At 37.4% G+C, this 14,937-nt stretch overlaps 1 protein-coding gene across 2 annotated transcripts in view; it reads right to left on the bottom strand.

Annotated features, from left to right (window-relative positions):
• Positions 1-481: 481 nt before the first annotated feature.
• LOC113414538 (merlin-like) overlaps positions 482-14,937 on the bottom strand; it is a 30,366-nt gene continuing 15,910 nt past the window's right edge. The window contains exons 8-18 of one of the 2 annotated variants that reach the window (XM_087958515.1): positions 13,786-13,861; positions 11,472-11,609; positions 10,585-10,659; positions 9,230-9,343; positions 8,092-8,214; positions 7,653-7,870; positions 6,535-6,640; positions 5,679-5,806; positions 4,516-4,675; positions 2,026-2,208; positions 482-1,108 (exon numbers count right to left, since the gene is read on the bottom strand). In XM_087958515.1, coding sequence (XP_087814641.1) covers positions 1,073-1,108; positions 2,026-2,208; positions 4,516-4,675; positions 5,679-5,806; positions 6,535-6,640; positions 7,653-7,870; positions 8,092-8,214; positions 9,230-9,343; positions 10,585-10,659; positions 11,472-11,609; positions 13,786-13,861 — 1,357 coding nt within the window. In that variant the 3' untranslated portion in view covers positions 482-1,072. Of the gene's footprint in view, positions 1,109-1,837; positions 2,209-4,515; positions 4,676-5,678; positions 5,807-6,534; positions 6,641-7,652; positions 7,871-8,091; positions 8,215-9,229; positions 9,344-10,584; positions 10,660-11,471; positions 11,610-13,785; positions 13,862-14,937 lie in introns of those variants that run through there. The other variant, XM_087958509.1, reaches the window with a different exon arrangement.

The raw sequence follows: 14,937 nt of genomic DNA, 5'->3' as shown, positions 1-14,937 counted from the left end.
ATAGCGGGGTGTAAGGGAAACCAAACCTATTTCTAGCCTTATTCATTGGCTTATTTTCCTGCTGTTTCATTTCTCACAGGAAGAGAATAAAATGTTTGATGGAAGATTTATGTTGCTTTGAATTTTAAGAAACATAAAACACAGGCTTTTTTATTTAGATACCGGCATTAAAATAAGCATATTACCTTACTTCTTGTTCCAAACTCTTTTTCATCATATTTTTTTTAAAAGCCTCATTCATCGTAGGGTGGGATACAAGTTAAATAAGAGCACGATCCTAAGTTTCTGTTCTCAGAAGGAACTCCTGGCTGCAGTTCTTTACATGGCAGAATAATACATTTTGTTTACATTTGAGCATTCAGTGTGTGAATAGGATCAGGCTCTATTTTTAGCAAAAGAGCTGAACAAGCCCAACCCAGTTTTGGCTTAAGGACATATATAGCATTCCCACTGATTCTGTTTTAATAAACAGATTTGGGTGTTTAGAATTTTGTCCTTTAATCAGAAAGACAAAGTAATAATTGTAGAACACTTTACAAAAATAAAAATATTCACCATCATAAATTTACATTTCCACTTTTATGAAAAATTCTAAATGTACAGAACCTTAATCTAGTTAATTGATACAATCCCATTGCCTTTAACGAAATTTAACAGCACGTTCATAATTCTTCAATGAATATACAACTCAGTTCTTAACTCTCAAGTAACTTAATAGAGCTGACTTTGGGAACGTAGTAGAATAGATCTGTTTGAATTTCTTAAGATTTTTCTTACAAACATACATTGGCATGACAAATTTTCAAGTAACCCAGTAGAAATGTTCAATTACTTTCAAGATGATGTATTAAATAGTAAGGTGTATTAGATTTGCAGACTTAGATCTCTGGTTGGCTAGTATTACCTAGGTATTTCTATATCAGAATATGAGCACCACTTCCTATGAATGGAAAAGAAATATTTCCATTCTTATGCTTTAAGCAGCAGCTGCATTTTTTCCCCCAGAATATGAAAGTAGTCTGGAAATCTTTGGATGGATAACTTGAGTTGGATATCTGGTCATTCTGTTGCTTCAGATATAGATCACATCTGTTTTGTGTTGTTGGACCTAAGAAGCCATAAAGAAAATATAAAAGATATTTGGGTATAAGGCAAATAGATTACATAACTTACAGCAGACGCAGTTGAAACATTTTAAAGGTACAGAATAAAAGATATGTTTCTTTAAAAAAAGACAACTGTATAAAGAAGCAGTCTAAAATTGATATTAGAATAGGAATAAAATGGAATCTCATCACTTCCTACGCCAAGAAGTGAAAAAATCATTTCTAAACCACAGTTGTATAATGGATCAAATGTTCACATACAACAGGTATTGGTATTTGAAGAAGGCGTTAAAACAAATCTTTCTCCCTCCTTCACTCCCTCCCTCCCTCTCACTCTTCCCTCTCCCCCATAGAATTATCTGCTCCCCCCTCATTCAATAGCTCACAGAGATACGGTAGAAGATAACTCCATATATCGTTAAAAATCTCACTGTGGGACTTAAACATTCTGATTGCATGGCTATCATATTGACTGGGTATTTTCCTTCCGTGTTCCCTTTAATACTTGTTTTGAAAGAACTGATTATTCTTGGATTTTTCTTTGGGAAAAGACATTAAATGGAAAAAGAAGTCAACAACAGATGAGGTGAATGTGAAATTAGTGAGAGAAGGATGATAGACTGACTGACTGACTGGCTGGGAGTAGATCTGTCAGCTGGACCCAGGAGCTGAATAGTACTTCCAAATTCAATGGCACATTGAAGATAAGGAACAAGGAATAACTACACTTTGTGTCCAGTCACAAGTATCCCAAAGCATCCGTGTGGTTTCCAGAGCAGAAGCTCAAAGAGTGGGCTAACCTAAATCTTGAGAACCAACTATTGTATAAATACTTCATCGAGATACAGACACATAATCCAAGGAAAAGATTGGTAGATAGGACATATGGAATACTGAAAATGAAATTCAAGCCGGTTACCTTAATGTGCTTTCGGTGTCCTGTTTCCATGTTATTGATAACCAGGGGAAGGGTTGGAAAAGAGTTTTCTGTTGCTGCACTGGGCATGGTATTCTCAATCACATTTAGCAGGCATGATGGTGAAAAGGACTGTGGCAGATTATTAAACAGGTCTGCTTCGAGGGTTTTCATCCAAACAGGAGCCTTTAAAAAAGCAGTATATTCGCCATTAATTGAGGTTTTATGTTTATTCAGGATAACACGAAACATTTTGAAAGCCAAAAAAACCAATTTAACTCCCTTGGTCTGGAAATTGTCCCTTTATGAAGGACTGAAATGCTCTTGTGTGAAATGCAATTATTATTTCCAGAAGTCTTATTTATTTATTGAATTTATATTGCCACCTATTCGCCCATGGCGATTCAAGGCGGCTTACAGAATATAAAAAATTTAAATAGAACATATATAATGTCCATGATTAACTTTAGGAATATTGTATTGGCTTGGATAATACATAAAATCAACTCAGGATTCTACAAGAATCCTATTATTATTATATTATTCAAGTGATTTTTTTCTTCTTCTGGAGAGTCACCTTCAAAAAACGGATCGGGTTGAAGCATCTCTAAAAGTAGCTTCATGGGGATAAACTACATAAACTGTACTATTAGTCATTCTCCCTGAAAGGGTAGTTACCTAAAGATTCAGGAGCAGGAGAAGAATGTAGAAGATTAATTTCACAAGTTGGGATGATTGGGTGATAGAACTGCTGTTAGGAATAACAAGGTTACCTAACGTAGTTTGGGTAAAATAATATATATAAACTATGATAGTAAGTTTAAGTGTGTGTCACTTTAAACTGCAAAGCATGTAATTTTGGGTGCGGTTGTAAAACCGCCATAAGAGGGAGCAAGAGAACCTACCGGATTTGCTGACTATGCTGGATTGATGGTTTGCTAACTGCGTGTTCCCTGCTGCTGAGTTTTTGAACGTCGAAGGAAGAAAGGAGGTTTGACTTCTTTACTGCGAGAAGATATAATACTGGACTGATATTTGTAAGTTTACTAACCTCTTTTTCGACACTGGACTTTGCAACTGAATAATCCCCAAACGGACTGAACTAGTGAATGATATATGGACTGTTTTTTTGACTCTTACTGGAATAAACTATTTAACTAGCACAGTGTATCTGTTTTACTGAGTGTAAGCTACAAAAATGTTTATCTCACATATTTGCCTGCCTGCCTGACTGCCGTGCACATTCTGCTAGGGTGTATCCCTAACAACTGCTATTCAAGACAGAACAATGCAAGCCCCACCTCCAAATTTGTGTAATTCAGAAGGAAGAGGAAAGGGAGAAAGATTTGTGCAGTGCAGCTAAAAGGACAAATATGGGAAAGGTAGAAAATAATTTCTAAATCAAATAATAATTTAGTGGTGGCAACAAGAAAAACATCCTGTGGCGAACTAAGAAGCGAGGCAAAAAGCCTAACTGAAATAATCCTTAAGAAAGTAAAACAAAAGTTTGTAAATTATATAAAGATATAAGAATAGTAATCATAGTTAAAGCTATTATTTAATATTAGACAAATGTAATATAATGTATTATGATATTTAAACCAAAAACCTGTACAGATGCCAAGAACGCTGTTGAAACCATGATGTTTTACGATGTAATAAAAGAAACTCAATCAAAATATATTTTTTAAAAAGAAAAGAAAAACATCCTGTGGAGATCTCCCAGAGCTTAGGGGATTTTGCTTAAGGTTAAGGACAGAGAAAATAAGAATGAAGCTTATGCAAACAGGAGGGTGTGGAACACAGGCTCTGCCTTGTTTTGACCCTTTATTGGTGTTCCTGCTAAAATACACAAGACTATCAAGTTTAGTGCCTGGTCTTTCTTGCTTCAACGATCAGATACTGGGATTGAGAAAGCATCCTTCAGCAGAACCTGAAAAGCTGCAATTGGTTAATACAGAATAAGAGAGACAATTTTAAAACCTTTAATCTGGTGGAAAACAACTTCTACTGTACTCAGTTAAAGTACTTTAGGTCAAAGCAGTTTGGTTAGGTGGTAAAATCTTTGTTAAACTGTATATGACTAAGACCAATTTATTTTTTAAGATGGTTTGCTTCCTTCCACATGAGAAAAGAGGTAATCTCTCAATAAAGAAAGCTTTTTCTAACATTACATACCATCAGCAGTTTTTATACTTTTAAAAATGTATTCAGTGTTGACCATATTTATTAATTTCATTGAATAAAGGTGAAACCCATTCCTACTTGCCAGTTTTTATTGTCCACAGTCTTAATCACTGGAATCATTATGACAGTCCTAAATATTTCGGCCATAGATCCAGGAATAAATTACAAAAGAAAAGTCATTGTTTTTAAACAAGCTTGCAAGTGCCAGGAAGACACTTCTAGTGGACTTTTGAAAGAGTACTAAAATGCTATTTTTGTATGCATTTGTTACAAATTTAAGAAATAAATGCTTGACTATATGGGAACCTTGTATTCCTTCTCTGATGAATGATCCAAAGAGTCAAGGATTATGTTCCAATGAGAAAGAAATCCGGCGTGTTTCTCTTCAAGTTTGAGAGCATGGATTTCAGTCTTGAGTTCTTTTAGCCGATCTTCAAACTTTCTACTCTTATCTAAGTAGTCTAACCTATGAAACACAGACAAAACAAAAAGGTAAACAGAGTAGAGATAATCAAATGGGCTGTGAACATAATTAAAATAGTACCTGACCCAGAACTAGTATCTGGGACTAAGAACAGATTTCAGGACCTGAGAATATAATGCAGGGGTGTCCAACCTTGGCAACTTTAAGACTTGTGGACTTCAACTCCCAGAATTCCTCAGCCAGCTTTGCTGGCTGAGGAATTCTGGGAGTTGAAGTCCACAAGTCTTAAAGTTGCCAAGGTTGGACACCCCTGATCTAATGGATCAACCTAACAAAGCTGTACTTTACACCTGTGGTCCCATGTGTGGGACCAAATACAGTTCCCAAATTGAATACTCTAATTTGGGATGAGTTTGCCTCAAACTTGAGGCTCCCAAACTACTGATGGATAACCTGTGTGGATCTTACAGGTAAAAAAGTTGTATACTCATAATCTAGCAAACATTAAGTATGTTTTAGATGCAGTGTTTGCACTCTTTTTTTTGGACTCAGATTTTGAGTTTTCACAGATGTTGTTACTTAAGTCCATGTCCTCTGATTATCAAATCATAGAAAGGACACACCATCCTTGCTTTGAAGAGGGGAAGATTTATGCTGCATAGCCCTCAATTTATGCAAATGAATTGTCCCATATGTGCCAAAGAAAGAGATGATTCCTGAAGTAGCCTTTGCTCAGATTTCAGATAAAAAGTTCAAAAGATCCCCTTTACCTCAGTTTGGTCTATTTTAAGCAAAGCTTCTGTTCTGATGGCAAGAGATCATTGAGTTCATATAGATGTGCAGAAACTAGCAAGGGATCTAATATTTCTAGCATTGGGAATATGATTTCTATGCTGAGCAGCAATACCTGCCAATATATAACATGAAGCAAAATAAGTTTCTGAATAAAGATACAAAGTGGGAAGAATTCCATTCGGGCACATCATTAATATTCTGATTCTGGAATCTGCCTGGCCTTATTTCAGCTACAGGAAGACAATCCTACCTCTCTCTCTCTATCTCCAAGGAAAGCCTCTTCAGATCAATATCCCTTAAATCCATCTTTACAAATCCTTTGTCACCACTGGTGTCCCTCGTGTCAGCAGGCAGAGATGAAACACATTTGACAGTATGCTAGAAAAGACCACAAAAACAAAAAGCTATGATATTGAATCCTATATCGTTTAGGAATAGATTTTGAACACGTGGGATTGTGCTATGCAACTGTGAATTTATGCAGAAAATGTTACAGAAACACACCACTGGATGGCATAATTACAGCCAAGCACAGATCTGACTGGAAGTTGTGTGGATAGGCTCTAGTCTAGTAGAAAACAGATTCCTCAGTTTGCCTCAGGTTAACAAACTCTCTACCCTGAAAGCATCAATTACAAACACAATGTAGTAGGATCTATCATTTTACCCTTCTATGTTTGGTAACTTTAAATATTTCCTTTTTTAATAGGAGAGAATATCTGTAGCTCAGGAATGTAGCTCTAAACTTGGTTGTCTGCTTGCAAATATTTCATTACCCAACCAGCTAACAACATTGCAAATAACATCAATACCAATGATATCTCTTAGTTGGGTAATAAGACATCTGCAAACAAATAATTAAACTCAAAGAGAGCACCAAGTATTCACATTTTCCTTTTTAATCAGTCCTTCCTCGGAAGACACCCCATAATTCTAGCTGAAAAAGATGTTGAGATACTTTTAATGGAATACTACATTCCCCATGATTCTCTGCTTTCCAGACAACTTTAGTAGATGGAAAGAGAGTCTACCTCTTGCAGGATAAATTAAATCGTTGTTATTCTACCTCTGAAGCAATCATGATTTAAAAAGAAAAAAAAACTCACAGGAGGAGAGTTAAACTTGCTGACATCTTGAAGCTTTTGCTTTGCTTTCTCTTCGGCTTCTCTGGCTTCCTGTAGGTCCTGTTTTAAATGCTCAGCTTCTTTGGCCCTGTGAAGCCAAATTATCATCATAAGCAAATCAATCCTCATTTCTCAAAGACAGTCCTTAACTAATGCCCGGAAAGCACAATAGGCTTCAGTCAACTTTGATAATAGATGGGATTTCTGTGGCTACCTCATGGCTCAAAAGCAAAACCTAAGAGAATACATGCTATTAGGGAACCATGGTAACTGCTAAACCTCAGTTCATTAAGGATCTCACCATATTAATTCCTGATTTTTTTTCTATACACAGAAAGATTACAATCATAATATTAAGAAAATAATTGGGAGATTAGTAGAAAAGAGGTAATTATTCACTTGTTTCCACATTCATGTGCAATTTTAAAACTTTAAAATGTGTGGATTTAAATACTATTGTTTAAATTTTAATTTGTAATTTAAATATGCAGTTTAATGATAACTACAATCAAAAACAATTAGAAATACTTCTTTAAATATAATTTTAAAATTACTTTTTTATATAAGCATGAACTTTTGCTGTTTATACTGCCAAGAATCCCTCTAACATTCAGGAACCAGAATGCCAGCAGGATACAGTCCAAAAAATCAAGATGTGTCACAAATTAAAAAAAAAACTGATTCTTGATGACTTCACAAACACATCCAAGGAGTTTTCTAGAGTCTAGGCAGCTTTCAGAAATGCAGGTCCTTGACATATGACCATGTGACTGACCCAATTTTATGACCTTTTTAGCAGTGATTATTAAGCAAATACTATGATTATTAAGGAAATCCATTGTTTACTGTGGCATTGTCTTGCTAAAAACTAGGATTAACTTCCGGTTTTCAGCAAAACCATCATAAAACAGTCAGAACACTGTTGCTGGAACTTTGGAGCAGTCATAACTCCCTTTTTCCAGATAGGCTGTAACTTCAAATGGTTGCTAAGTGACCAATCATATAAGTCAAGGACTACCTGTACACATATTTTTTTCATCAAAAACACCTGAGGAAGCACATGCAGAATGACCAACTAAGTTTCTAGCATGGAGTGTCACCTTCGATCGGACTCCTTCACCAGCTTCATGGCAATCAGCTCGGCCTCCCTTATCTTGTGCTCCATCAGTCGCTTCTCCTCGCTGGTTTTCAAGGCCGCCAACTCCAATCGATGGCGCTCCTGCTCTGCTTCGGCAGCATTCTGAGCCAACAGCTTGGCTTCCTCCTCAGCTATCTGAGCTTTCTCAGCCAGCAATTCTGCTGCTGCCTCTGAACGGCGCTGGAAGAGAATTTAAAAACAAGCATCTCATATGATAAGCTGCCCAGAGGCTCTGTGGATAATGAGATGGTGGCATATCAATTTAAAAAATAAATAAAATAAAATAATAAATGAAATGAAATGAAATGAAAATTTTAAGTGGGTGCAAAATGAAGACACTTAATAAACCAGAAGCCCTTGGACCACCTACCACTAGGCTTCATTACCACAGCAATGCTCACCAGAGCCTCATTAGCTTGCCGAGCTTCATCTTCCACCTCAAAGAGGCGTCGTTCCAGTTCTTCTTTGGCTCGCTCGGCTTCCTCCCGCAGTTGCTTCTCCCTGGCCAGCCTCTGGTGCTCCATCTGAGGGGAATGAGCGAGGTTGGACATCTGCAAGAACTGCACAACGCAATGCAGCCAGGCTCACCTTGTTCTTGTTTTTCCAGTCCTCCTCTTATAGTACATACTTTTCAACTGTAACCTTCCAGGGGCTGGGACCTATCCTTTGCAAACCCTATCCAGTCATCTTACAAATCAATCTGCCAAAAATTAACTGCAGGTTTACATTACTGATTTCATATTTATTTGTAGTGTAGGGTTTGTTTTTTTTACTGTCCAGGAATACTTCTCTGGAGTAGGAAAATCTGCACAGCAAACAGCACAACAGATACAATAAAATATCAGAAAGTAGAGAAGGAGGAAGCTCTGGTTTTTGTTCCTGACTTTTTTAAAAAATAAAATAAAACCCATGTATTAAACTTCTCACCGTTATATATACAGAAGGATTCAAAATAGATCAAAATCTACTTTTCTTTTAAAAATAACTGCAGACCCCTCACATTCTGGACATGTATTGTTTCAATTCCTTCCCTCCGGATGCTGCTATACGGTACTACATACCAAAACAGCTAGACACAAGGACAGTTTTTTTTCTCCTTCATGCCATTCCCATAACTCTACTGAACACCTAACCTTCACAGTATTGCTTTATGTCTCAGTACTCTATATTCCCCCACAATGATTGGCTGTAGAATTATTATTATCCTTCTCACCTTCTCTACTATCCTCTTGTATTGGTATTATTATGATTATTATTACTCTCTTGTACACTGAGATTTTCTGCATCGAAGAAAAATTCTTTGTGTATCTAATCACACTTGGCCAAATATTCTATTCTTTGAATTCTACTCAATGTTCCAAGCACGTTGTCCACTTTAATTTTTCAGTGAGACTCAATAACCAATATAGTGTGGCAAAAAGTCATTAGAATTATAATGATAATGATATATATCTGATCATTTTCTGCCAGCTGAGCAGCTTGGAAGTGAGTGCAAACTTTGTGAAATCCTTCAGCGTTTGAACCAGTTCTAAGAGTCACCTTCTTTCTTGCTTTCTCCTCCCTGGCTTGAGCTTTCATTTGCTGGATCTCAATGGGGTCCACTCGCCTCCTTCTCATGAATAAATCATGGTTTCCAATGAAGAGTTGCATTATCTGCAAGAAAGGAGAAAAGAAAATGTCTTCCTGGAACTATCCAAGAGGAGTCTAGTATCCTGTTTCCTTCAGTGGTCTGTCACATATGTCTGGGAAATTCAGAGTATAAAGGGAAACTCAATTTAGTTCTCCAGGTAAACCTAAAATTCATCTCTGATTGATTTGGTTTTCAGCAACCACTATGTAGGAAAATATTTAAAAAAAAACAGAATGCCATCCCATTCTGATATTATTTCCTGAATGCCCTCAAAAGGTCCATTGATAACCTCCATATCTGTACTTGGCTTGGACCTGACAGAAGATAATTTTCATTTAGGACTGTTATAATGGAGAGATACATGTTTCTCTCATATATGTTTCTAAGTTGCTATGTTTCTAGATTGATGAAGGAATGTACAGAACTTGCATGTAGCATGTGCATATCTTGATAACTGACAAGAGATTTTAAGGGACAAAGGCATAATTATGCTGTAAATGTTAAGTCCTGAATGAGAATGTTAAAAGATTCCAAATGGATCCTTCCCCTTTGATGTTTAGAACATTTCAAAAGATTCAGCTGTTCCAACATACCCTAGGAACTGAGGAGAATGATTGATCTTTCTACCAATAAATAATAATTCTATTTTGTTTGAGTATGGTGTATTTCCAGTTCTATGCATATGATTTGATGGATGTTATCGATTTTGCCTTTTTGTTTTCATGTTCATGTAACAGAGGTAGGAACTGTATATTGCTCAAAGGCAGTTCTGACTGGAGCAGTCTATAAACACTGTAAGATAAATAAATATCCACCTAATTTGGCTCTCCTAGCTATAGGAAGTGGAGCAAGTCTTACCCTGCATGTCTTAATGTCTAGATAGGTATATGCCAGAAAAAAAGCACTCCCCCTTTTACTTTCTCACAATCATTTATGGCTTGAATCGTTATTACTAAAAATAAAATCATTCAGCAAAGTCTAGGCAGCCAGTCCAATTCAGTGTCACATGATCTTTGTTCCAATTGAGCATAGATTGGTATGGCCATTATTATAATGGGGCATGTTTATAATGGGACAGAAATAAGAGAACCACACTCCCACCAACACTGGCAGGACAAGCTACTATACATAAACAGAGCAAAGCCTACATTCACTCACACTGATGATATTACCTAATCAGGTAATGAAATGTCTACATGAAGACAACCAACTCAGAGAGCACCATGGACTCCACAGATTGTCTTCTATATAAGACAGCACTCACCAGTTTATTGACTTTAGGCTGTGAGGAGAAGAACTTGAAAACCTCGGCTTTTTTGTCAATAGGTTTAATTATAAGCTGAAAGAAAAAAAGACAGTGTTTTTTAAAAATGATTATATACTAAATGCATATCGGGGTGGGATTCTATCAGTTCGCACCTATTCTCTAGAACCAGTTATTTACATTCTAAGCAGTTCGGAGAACCGATTGTTAGAAGAAATTACTGGCCTAATCCTGTAAGGAAGGTAGGAAGGAAACATTCTGGTGTTGCTTACAGAAACTGCCTCTCCATTAACCCTTATTACATTCTTGGGAGGACTAGACTTCCTGTCTCTGGAACTTCTCTGGAGTTTTTTCCCCCTCCTTTGCTGGTACTTTGCTTCTGCAGGGTGACCATTCAAAGTTACAATGGCACTGAAAAAAGTGAATTATGACCATTTTTCACACTTATGACTGTTGCAGCATCCCCACAGTCATGAAAGGCCAGTCGAGGAGATGCATGCCTTGATGTGAGTGATGTTGAGTTGGCCACGCCCAGCCAACATGACCACCAAGCCATGTCCACCCAGTCACATGACCACCAAGCCACACCTACCACCTGAGCCACACCCACACAACCGGTTGTTAAAAAATTTGAATCCCACCCCTGATGCATATGTACAAAATGTGCTTCCACTGGAGACCCGTGGAAGTTCTATAGCATTAAAAACAACCATTCTAACAAAATAATAAAAAATAGGCATAATAGAAAAAAACAGTGATATGTTTTTCATAAATATGTAGCAGAAATGCAATGAAAAATCATCCCCTCTCCCTCCCCTGTTGCCACCGCACTGCCGATCTGCAAGGCCAGGAAGCTTGGAGACTGCTGCCATGGCACATCCACCTACCTCTTTATCAGAATAAGAAATATTTTGGATGCTGCTCCACTCAAAAGACTTGTTAGGAGAGAAGCGGTTATTGATGCTGTAGACATGAATCCCTTTGGCATCTACCCCAAGCAGGAAGTCTGTATGATTCTTCCTTTGCTGCAGAGAAGTCCAAGGTTAAAATCAATACATTCATCTTGTGCACTGACTAACACTGATGATATCATTTTATTTGGGTAAATGAGACATCTGCAAGAAAAAAACCTACTTGAGAGAGCACCAAGGATCCCTCATTTCAATCCTGAGCTATAAATATTCTCCTTTGTTGGTTAATATATTCACTGTCTGACATCAACCAATTACAACTTAATTTGACCTAAAATGCACATTTCATAGTTCCAGGTTCATGGCACAGATATTCCTCAACTTATGACCACAACGAAGTCCAAAATTTCTATTGCTAAACAGGGTGGTTGTTAAGTGAGTCATGCCCAATTTTACCACCTTATTTGCCATGGTTGTTAAGTGAATCACATAGTTGTTAAGTGAATCCAGATTCCCCCATTGACTTTGCTTGCGAGAAGCTGGTTGGGAATGGTTATCCGTGACTCCAGGACACTGCAGACATCGTAAATGCATACCCGTTGACAAGCACCTAAATTTTGATCACATGATGATGGGAACTGTCATGCCCGTTGGGAGTCTGACTCTGAGGGAGAGGAGGAATAGCCGACAGGGAGTGGAAGTGTGGCTCCGGAGGTTGTGGAGGAGGCCGGGCAGTCAGAGGAAGACCCAGGCCCATCCCCTCTCCATCCTAGGGCACAAAGGGAGGAGAGGATAAGGGAGAGACGTGAATGGTGTGGTCTACAGGGGAAGAAAGGGCCTTGATCCTCTTCATGGGCTGCAGCTGTGAGAACTGGTTAAAAGGAAGGACATGCGTATGGGCCAGTGCTGGAAACAAAGCGTGGAAATATCTCTAGTCTGTCGTTCCTCTCTGAGTTTGGCGTCCTTCCCAGTGTGTGTTCTGATATCTGTGGATGTCTTCAAGCCCTTATCTTGCCTGGTTCCCTTAATTGCTTCAGTGTGGTTTGTGTTGTTTTTACTCTTTATAATTTATAGGCATTTTTAGTTTAAACGGCATTTCCTCCTTTTCGTAACTGCTTGTGGGGGAGTTTTTTGTCTCCAGTCTATGATATTTGGAGCTTTGAAGCAAAATGAAGGAATAAAAGGGGCTTCACCTGTTTTTGTGACTGTGTTTATTTTGTATCCCACCCTGGGTCATTACAGGAACACTGCAACAGCTGTACTATAAGTGCAAGAACTGATTGTAAGTCTTTCTTTCTTTCTTTCTTTCTTTCTTTCTTTCTTTCTTTCTTTCTTTCTTTCTTTCTTTCTTTCTTCTTTCTTTCCTTCCTTCCTTCCTTCCTCCCTCCCTCCCTTCCTTTCCCATCTTGCAGTTTAGGTGACTCTTTCTCAGTGCTGTTCTAACTTCAAACAGTTGGTAAATTAATGGTTGTAAGTCAAGAAATACAGGTAGTCTTTGACTTACAACAATTCGTTTAGTAACCAAAGTTACAACGGCAATGAAAATAGTGATTTATGACCATTTTTCACACTTATGGCTGTTGCAGCATCCCCATAGTCACATGGATTTACATTTGGATTCTTGACAACCGACTCATATTTATGACAGTTGCTGGATTCAGGAGTCAAAGTCAATGGAGAAACCAGTTTCACTTAACAACCATGTTACCAATTTAAAACTCCAGTGATTCACTTAACAAATGTGACAAGAAAAATCATAAAATGGGGTAAAACTCACTTTAAAAATTTCTCACTTAACAACATAAATTTGGGGCTCAATTGTGGTCATAAGTTGAGGACTACCTATATCTGTAAACACCTGCCTTAACTGGGAATTTCATTGTCTTATTTAATTATGCTTACTGCAGCTCAACTACAATGAAGTACATAACCAGTACTTTTGCCTCTTGGTAGCTGCTTCCCCGTTGCTTCATGCAAAAGAGTCAAACATCAGGCATCTATAAACTAGAATTTACCCTTATGTTATCTAACGTGAATACACATTGAAAAATGTAAGACCAAGAGATCTGCTTAAGAGTCATGGCATTTTAAAACAGAGAACACTTTTTAAGTCAGGCAAATTGCTCCAGGTCCCAACAGGCAATGCTGATGAGACTCTCAAAATTTATGAATGACACCTATAACTTTATTTTTACTGGCAATATTGCTGGGGCACAAAGGATTTACAATCAAACATCTGGGACTGTCAGAAAAATCTGAATCAGATGCATTAAAAATCATACATACTTACAGCAATTGGAAAATAATTAACCCCATACATCTCCAAGTCTTGTGCTATTTTAAGATAGTTCATCTCAGCTTCGTATCTAGAAGAATGGGATATTTATTTTTAAAAAGACTTGAAAAGAATTATTCTTGTTTTATAAAGGAAACATTGATCTATATTACTGTCACCCCAGGCTGTATTTACGGGCTGTGAAATACTTTTGCCTAGCCTTATTACCATTGCTAATCAAAGTGGTTTACAAATTGCACTATAGCCTCTATACAAATCACATGAGTAGATGGGACAATTGGAGTGGAATGGAGTGGAGTGGAGTGGAGTGGTATAGAATAGAATAGAATAGAATAGAATAGAAAAGAATAGAATAGAAAAGAATAGAATAGAATAGAATAGAATAGAATAGAATAGAATAGAATAGAATAGAATAGAATAGAACAGAACAGAACAGAATACTTTATTGGCCAAGTGTGTTTGGACACACAAGGAATTTGTTTTGGTGCATATGCTCTCAATGTACATAAAAGAAAGATACATTCGTCAAGAGTCAAGAATCATGAGGTACAACACTTAATAATAGTCATAAGGGTACAAAAAGCAATCAAATCATACTAGGAAACAGTCAATAAAAATTGTTAGGATACAAGCAACAAGGTTACAGTCATACAGTCATAACTGGGAGGGGATGAATGAAAAGAAGGATGGAAGGATTAATAGTAATAGTAATGCTGACTTAGTAAATAGTTTGACAGTGTTGAGGGAATTATTTGTTTAGCAGAATGAGGGCGTTCGGGATAAAACTGTCCTCGTGTCTAGTTGTTCTGGTGTGCAGTGCTCTCTAGCGTCGTTTTGAGGGAAGGAGTTGAAACAGTTTTTGTCTGGGATGTGAAGGGTCAGTAAATATTTTCACAGCCCTCTTTTTGACTTGTGCAGTATACAAGTCCTCGATGGAAGGCAGGTTGGTAGCAATTGTTTTTTCTGCAGTCCTAATTACTCTCTGAAGCCTGTGTCTGTCTTGTTGGGTTTCAGAACCAAACCAGACAGTTATAGAGGTACAGATGACAGACCCAATAATTCCACCATGACATAGAAATAGCTTCACTTGGCGCATCAAAAACAAATTGGAAATATGCTGGGACAAGTTTTACATTCAGCTAAATG

This window comes from Notechis scutatus, chromosome 1 (assembly GCF_049901735.1).
Source record: "Notechis scutatus isolate UNSWTSFEM ecotype Mainland chromosome 1, rNotScu1.2, whole genome shotgun sequence".
In the NCBI taxonomy this organism is placed as follows: domain Eukaryota; kingdom Metazoa; phylum Chordata; class Lepidosauria; order Squamata; family Elapidae; genus Notechis; species Notechis scutatus.
The sequence above is the reverse complement of the archived record's forward strand: the minus strand, read 5'-3'. Positions and strand labels throughout refer to the sequence as shown.